At 33.1% G+C, this 7,995-nt stretch overlaps 1 protein-coding gene across 1 annotated transcript in view; it reads left to right on the top strand.

The window, feature by feature from the left end:
* The first annotated feature begins 703 nt into the window (after positions 1-703).
* The window catches only part of LOC139510862 (uncharacterized), an 8,863-nt gene continuing 1,571 nt past the window's right edge, over positions 704-7,995 (top strand). The window contains exons 1-4 of the mRNA XM_071297403.1: positions 704-820; positions 3,026-3,324; positions 5,185-5,304; positions 7,210-7,273. Coding sequence (XP_071153504.1) covers positions 3,042-3,324; positions 5,185-5,304; positions 7,210-7,273 — 467 coding nt within the window. The 5' untranslated portion in view covers positions 704-820; positions 3,026-3,041. The remainder of the gene's footprint in view (positions 821-3,025; positions 3,325-5,184; positions 5,305-7,209; positions 7,274-7,995) is intronic.

The following is a 7,995-nucleotide window of genomic DNA, read 5'->3' as shown; positions in this document are numbered from 1 at the left end:
ATAGTATGTAAATAACAGGACTTAGAAAAAGAAGAAACTGGTCCATGCCCTTGGTTTTGAATAATCAATTGAAAGTTTGACGGGAATAATTCTGTCTAGATTTTTCTTAAAGTCACTAACATTGCCACGGTTTTTTTCAAAATCTGTGAAAAAATAATAATGATTTTTTAATATTTTCAAAAATGGCCACTGAATTCATATGTGATATCAAAAGTATGAAAAGAAAAGTAGGGTTAGTGCGTAAAAGAATTTTGAGATTATATGGCTGAAACTAGAGGATTCCGAAGATCAGCCAAAAAGTCAAAATCTAGAGTAGCGAACATCCTTAAATTGACAAAATTGCCCCCTTAAAAGAAGTACTTGCATAGTATACATTAAGGTGGTACCCAACACTTTCACCAAAATTAAATTTGGCTCGTTTAATTTTCATAAAATTTTGTCAAATTATTTACTTTGACCCTTTAACAAAAATATAAAAATTTCAAAAATTTTGAACCAACCGTTTTGTCGGAAAAATCATACTGGTTATATAGCAATTTCACAAACACCAATTTTGATCATTGAGAAGCTTAATATTCCTTTTACAACACAACGTTATTAAAACGTTAAGCTGACTTTACAGAGTTATCTCCCTGTAGTGTTAGTACCTCCTTAAGTTAGTAATGGACTTCTGGTACATGTAATAGACTAGTGATTCGATAATGACAACATGATTACTGATCTTGTAATGTTATCCGGCATGGTGTAATTCTTCACAACATTTATTTACACGAACATGTTCCGGTAGTATTTAGTTTTAAGTGGACACAATTATAGCTAGGTACGTTTATTTTTTTGTTTTTGTTTTTTATAAGAACTCGGAGAATAGTAAAATATTTCTAAACAGACGGGTTTATTAATTATCATCATTTTCTTCAAAGATTTATGTGATTATTTTAGAGAGAGAAAACGTTTCATCAGTTTCTGACATCATAAGATATGGAAAATAATATAAGTTTCCGTACAGATATATCATGCTAGCAAGTTGTATTTGCCAAACATACCGGTTGAGAGGTCAACAATGTGCTCGACCCTTACCCCCTCTAAAAATAATGATAAAAACTACAGATTTGCATATTCAACCTAACGAATAACCAAGGACCCCCCTCACCTACCCCTTAAAAATAAATAAATAAAGCCAAAACATTAAAATTGTAACCACCAAAAAATTTAAAACTGAAAAAAAATGCACAACAAATGTTATAGGTCCAGTTTTTTAACTTTTATTTAGACATTCCTCTCCTCCACTGTATAATACTGCTTGTCGTTTTATGTTTTGTACATGTATAGATCTGAGTCCTCTCCTGTATAATACTGCTTGTCGTCTTGTCTTCAGTACATTGATCTGAGTCCTCTCCTGTATAATACTGCTTGTCGTCTTGTCTTCAGTACATAGATCTGAGTCCTCTCCTGTATAATACTGCTTGTCGTCTTGTCTTCAGTACATAGATCTGAGTCCTCCACTGTATAAAACTGCTTGTCGTCTTGTCTTCAGTACATATATCTGAGTCATCCACTGTATAATACTGCTTGTCGTCTTGTCTACAGTACATAGATCTGAGTCCTACACTGTATAATACTGCTTGTCGTCTTGTCTACACAGTACATAGATCTGAGTCATCCATTGTATAATACTGCTTGTCGTCTTGTCTTCATTACATAGATTTCAGTCATCCATTGTATAATACTGCTTGTCGTCTTGTCTTCAGTACATAGATCGGAGTCATCCACTGTATAAAAATGCTTGTCGTCTGGTCTTCAGTACATAGATCCGAGTCCTTCCCTGTATAATACTGCTTGTCGTCTTGTCTTCAGTACATAGATCTGAGTCCTCTACTGTATACTACTGCTCGTCGTCTTGTTTTTAGTACATATATCTGAGTCTATAACCGTAAGTATGGAATCTTTCTTTCAGCGTGTAAACATGTGTATCTACGATTTCATCCACCAAAGAGAGCTTTCACATGTTTATTACACATTGTGACTTGGATGGAAAGTTGTCTCAATGGCACTCGTACCTCATTTCCTATTTCCATTTACTGTTAAATCATCAGTATTGAAATTCCGAATATATGTAATGCAAGCTTGTCCATGCATCCCCCTTTTAAAAATCAAATGGTCGTATCCTAATGTTCATATTTAACTATAGGGCCTTAAATCCAAGGTCCCAAAATCAGTCGAAGGATGAAACTAGGTCCGGTATGGAAAATGCCATGTACAGGAGAGGCGACTACTGCGAGCTCACAACGATCTGAATTTATTTTAGATCGCGGTTAGCGTGGTGCGATCGTGGTCTAGTGGGACTGGGGCTTAAGGAAGAAACACAGTCCTTTTAAAAACGACAATATGATAAAGCTGCTACAAGATTGAATCACGGTGGGGGGGGGGGGGGGGGGGTAACTTCGATATTTTTTTGGTAGGGGTGTGCCATTTTTGCCTAAAAAAACATACCCATTTTAATATAACATTTCCTGAAATTCAGTACCTATAGTTATATAAATATTTAAGAAAGAATGATCTATACTTATATACAATATTACATATGAAAATCATACAGTTAACACTGCAAAGTCTTGTTTATAAGTTAAAATCGTTTCGGAATAGCTGTTCTGTAAGATTCTCAATAGCATATTTATATATGATATGTAAATCATACCCCTAATCAATATACAGTTATCAAACGTAAATGCATTTTAATATAGGATGTCATTAAAAAGGAGGGTCATTTTTATATAAAATCTCGCAAAATTATGACCCATATTTTTGGCACATCCCCGTATACCCAATAATAGGAAGTTACCCCCCCCCCCCCCCCCCCGTGGATTGAATAGCGAATCAATGTAATATATTTTATAAAAAAAATGTCTGAATGACAGACACATTTCCTTTAATTATGTAGAGATAAATTCCTTTTTGTGACAATTGTTTCCCATTCAGATAACTTTAAAAAAAAAAATCAGTATGTAATACTTTACTCTCTCTAAAGGTATATACGAGTAACGATGTCTGCTGCATTGAGTATATTGTTCTTTCTCGTGACCTTTATCCAACATGGTGCAGCCCAGTATAACTCGCAATGGCAGCAAAATGGTGGAATGGTACGTGATAACAGATTGCAACAATTGCCATTAATGAACATTCCAGAAGATCAAACGTCTTATGAACAAAGTGTATTTTCAAGAAGTAACAACGAGCGTGGAAGACAAGGTTTTACGGATGATTTTAGAAGACAACCTCGTAATATTGGTACTACAAAAGACACAGATAAATCCTGGAAGGATTACAGTAATTAGCAATTTTTTTCTTCTTTCATTCAATAATTCAGTCTGTTCTGTTTTCTTTCAGGAAAAATGGAAAATATATTTCAAAATGTAAAAGAGATAATTATAGATTATCATTGGTCATCTCAACGAGATTGGTTTTCTCGCTTGAGTCGGTCACGGCGCGTGGCTTCTTAGTTTCTAGCGATAATTTTCCATCTCAAACGAGTAGCATGATATGAAAAATTATCACAAAAAAAGATCAAAGGAAAATGCACAAAATAGCGATAAAATGCATATATCACAAGTGAAATACTGGTATCTGAAACGCGTATTTGAGATGATTCTGGGATCGTATGGGCAGTACTCAGTGGTTGCGTTTGTTGCTGTATATCATATTTGTTTTCTTCGTTTATTTTGTTTTACATAAATCAGGCCGTACTTACACAAGGCTCAAAATTCATTCGGACAGTGTCCCATTAACCTACTAAAAAAATCACCGGATTTTTACCACTACTGTAGTCACAGGCACTTGTCTCTAAAATAAGATTACCTATATACTCTATAATACAACACGTAAAGTATTTAAGTATTTTTTCAAACAAGTGCATGTGCTTTTAGTACCCGGGTTGTGCGACCCAACCCCATGAAATTGACAGTCACATAGCTTAAATTGTTGACCCCGGTGGCCTATTTCTTAATTTAGAAAAAAGCTATACGGTATAAAATAGCCGAGATGTAGCCTAATCTTTCCAGTAACTTGTAAAAAAATAGATATAAGATGATGAGGTACGAGTGTCAATGAGACAACTCTCCATCCTAGTAACAATTTATAAAAGTAAACTATTACAGGTCAAGGTACGGCCTTCAACACAGAGCCTTACTCACACCGAGCAAGATATAAAGGGCCCAAAAAAATAACTAGTGTAAAACCATTCATACGGTAAAAACAACGGTCTAATCTTTATAAAAAAAAACGAAATCCGAGAAACACTTATGAACCACATCAACAAACGACATCTACTGAACATCTGGTTCCTGACTTATGGTAGGTGCAAACAAATGAAATGGGTTAAAACGATTTAACATGTACAGTTCATTTTTACTTCCAGAAATACCATTTTGCACCAAAATTTTTATTGAAAACTTGAAAAAATGAACTTTAAGGTCAAATTAATTAGATTTGATTATGTATGCATATACCTACACCTTTGAAATCTATATTTCATGGAGAGAGGAAATGACCCTCATAAAAATAAGGAGATGTGGTACGGTGCCAATGATACAAATATCCACCAATTGAAAGATGAAACGATGTTAATTTAAGCGATTATAGACAACCAAACTTGTGGATAGTAACAACAAGAATAGTATCGAATTGAGTTATACAATTATGGATAGCGAATCAGTTATGTGAAAAAAGTATATTTTAAGAGGAGATGCGGCTCAATGAAATCGGTCTCTTCCTTTAGTAGTATAGATTATATCAATTACATATGTTCATTGTGTTTTAATTTGTACGTTTGTTATGCAATCCAATACACAAATAGGTAGTAATCGTCTGCTTTTCATTTGAGCGGACTGCAAATTTCGAAATCGGCCACATTTACGACGGACTCGAAAAGTGCGACGCTATAAATACGATAACGACACTATAGTTATAGCGTCACCGAGAGCGATGCGTATACACAATAGTGTGAACCCGGAGCTTACTTCGAGTCAATTCTTTTCTTATAATAAGTATTAAATATCACACATGAAATAAAATGACAGCGCATTAGGAGAATATTTGTTAATCATAAACTTGAGAATATTCTCTCAAAATGATCAAACTTTAAGTTAATGTTAACTTTAAGTTAATGTTATCTTTTTCTTCAAATTGCAGTGCAAAAAAGCATGAATATAAGATTTTGTGATGACTATGTGGCAGGCTTGGGGATAGCAACAAAAATGGTATCGAATTCAGTTTTACGGCTGTGGTTGGCAGATCAGTTATGTGAAAAAAGTATGTCATTACATATAGAATAATAATCTGGAATGGGGGAGGGGTCCTTCATTTATGTATTCTGTAATGTTTTGTGTCAATTTTCTGTATTCTCTATGTGTTTAGCATATTATTTATTCTGTATTCTTTTTTTTAGCAGCGCATTATGTGATATAGATGCAATGGATAAGCATTGATTCTTGAAAAAGAAACCATGAGCCCGGAGGGCGAATGGTTTGTTTTTCATGAATCGATGCTTATCCATTGTATCTATAACTTAAACTATTGTATTAATGTCTTCTAAAACATAACGCCAATTCTTAATTAGAAGGTATTGTAAGTGAGTTTAAATAACCAAATTAAACGCTCAATTTCAATAAATTAAATATCACAATTAAATGGTTAAAAAATTAAAAAAATATCATATAACACAACACGTCTGTCCTTTAAGATCTTCATATTATCAGGCATCTGCATATTATCTGTTTTTACAAAATACATATTCGAACTTATTGCTATTAAAATTGAAAATGGAAATGGAGAATGTGTCAAAGGGACAACAACCCGACACAGAGCATATATATAGTGCATATAATAAATATGTTTCCTAAATTTCTAACAAGAATCAAATTCTATGCATGTCACGATTTTCTAGCATAGGAATTTGTGCAAATAAACGTTTATAAAAGTATGAAATAAAACAGATGGAATCATATTATATTGATTCTATGATATAAAACAAAAATGGACAAATATGTGGAATATCCAACAATAATCCGATAATAAACGACCAAACTCGTTTTTATTACTCAAAATATCCACAATAACAAAAACAGAAAAACAAGGGATCAGGGACAACAATGACAATTCAGGGGTTAAAACCTAAAAAGACAAATTTTTAACTTTAACTCATTTATCTTAACGATGAAACCTCGTGGCTACCAACTCATACTATACGTTTGCCTATTATGTATATATAAAGGTACAAGTCCGGTGTTTCCGTTGTACCGATGTATATCATTTATTCATTTATAATAAAATAGACAATATATCGGAACGGATTGGTAGCCCAGAGGTTTCGTCTATATGTTGATATCAGAAACACGTATCAGAATTCATGGACGGGTTCGATTCCCGGTGAAGGCATATGGAAATTACAAAAAATAAAGGTATTAGTTTTAAAAATAATTTCATTAGTGAACAGAAATCAGTAAATTAGTCAATTCAAACTTAATAATAAAATTAGGCACAGAAAGAAAACAATAGAATATCATCTGGTGAGTCCATTTCAGCTACAGATTTAGGAAGCATTGATTCTAGAAAAAGAATCCACGGTAAATGAATTGGCTGACGTCACCACAATAGTTTAATTTCTTTTCTTTATTTTTTTTGCCTTATTTTCTCGTTTCTTCTTTCTTTTTTTTTTGCCATTTGTTCGGCACATTTTGTTTATTCTCTATTCATTCTGTAAACCCCATCAAAACCCTCATAGTTTATATTACTGTTATGTCAATTATATATTGCTATTACATTTCATTTGTATTCAAACACATTGAAACAATTTGACAGAATTTTGTTGAAATTCATTGATTTATTCTAACTCAAATACATCTTTAAAGCACATTTGTTTTCCACTGTGAAAACAGTTTTAAATTCTTCCTTTAGAAGTATTTTAGCACGCATGGTTTTCAACTTTAGACTAATATCAGACAATTCTATCGATTTTGCCATGCATGTGCACTCAAAGTTTGAGGTTTCTTTTTTGTGTCATATCTGTCATATAGCTCTTCATACATCTTTGACTCAGTTTCAAAATATTTAGGATTGAGACCCTTTATATTATAGCTTGTTATTTTCATATTTTTTATTTTAAAAATTTAGAAATACAAAAACGAGTGTTATTTTCATATATTTATCCACTTCCAGTGATATTTGACCATATGATGCCATGGATGACAAAAAGGTTTTTTGGATTCGATTACGCAAAATGGTAAGTACTATTAATAGTTCTCAAAGGAACCAGTATCATAATTTAAGACGCGCGTTTCGTTCTACATAAGACTCATCAGTGACGCTCAGATCAAAATAGTTATAAAGCCAAAAAAGTACAAAGTTGAAGAGACCCAAAAATTCCAAAAAGTTGTGCCAAATACAGCTAAGGTAATCTAAACCTGGGATAAGAAAATCCTTAGTTTTTCCATAAATTCAAAGTTTTGTAACAGAAAATTTATAAAAAATACCATTAAAACTTTTTAAAACTGAAAGTTGTGTGCAATTCGTTCTATAATCAATATATTTATACGAATGTGGATATTTTGTCAAATAAAATATAAAAGGAATTGTGGTTGGATTGCCAAAAAGACAACTTTCCACAACAAAACCATAGGATATGGGGAGTAATCAACTTCCAAGCAAGGACCGAAGCTCATAAAACTCGGCAACCAATACGGCAGATGGCAATGGTGTTAAACGCAGGACTTCGGGAATTTCCGGAGAGCCGACAACCTTGCTTCGGAAGTTGGGGATTAACAGTCCACTGGTAGAGATGTCGACACAGTGGAGTCATAACATGAACAGTACACATTATATGCACCAGTTGCACATCTCGATAGTAAATGTCTCTTCAGTGGTTCTTGAGGTCAAATTATTTAAAAATCCAAAACTTATTAAAAATTGAAGAGGTGATAATAAAAAACCAAAAATGGACAGAAA

Source organism: Mytilus edulis, chromosome 2, assembly GCF_963676685.1.
Source record: "Mytilus edulis chromosome 2, xbMytEdul2.2, whole genome shotgun sequence".
In the NCBI taxonomy this organism is placed as follows: domain Eukaryota; kingdom Metazoa; phylum Mollusca; class Bivalvia; order Mytilida; family Mytilidae; genus Mytilus; species Mytilus edulis.
This window is presented reverse-complemented; position numbering and strand designations above follow the sequence as displayed.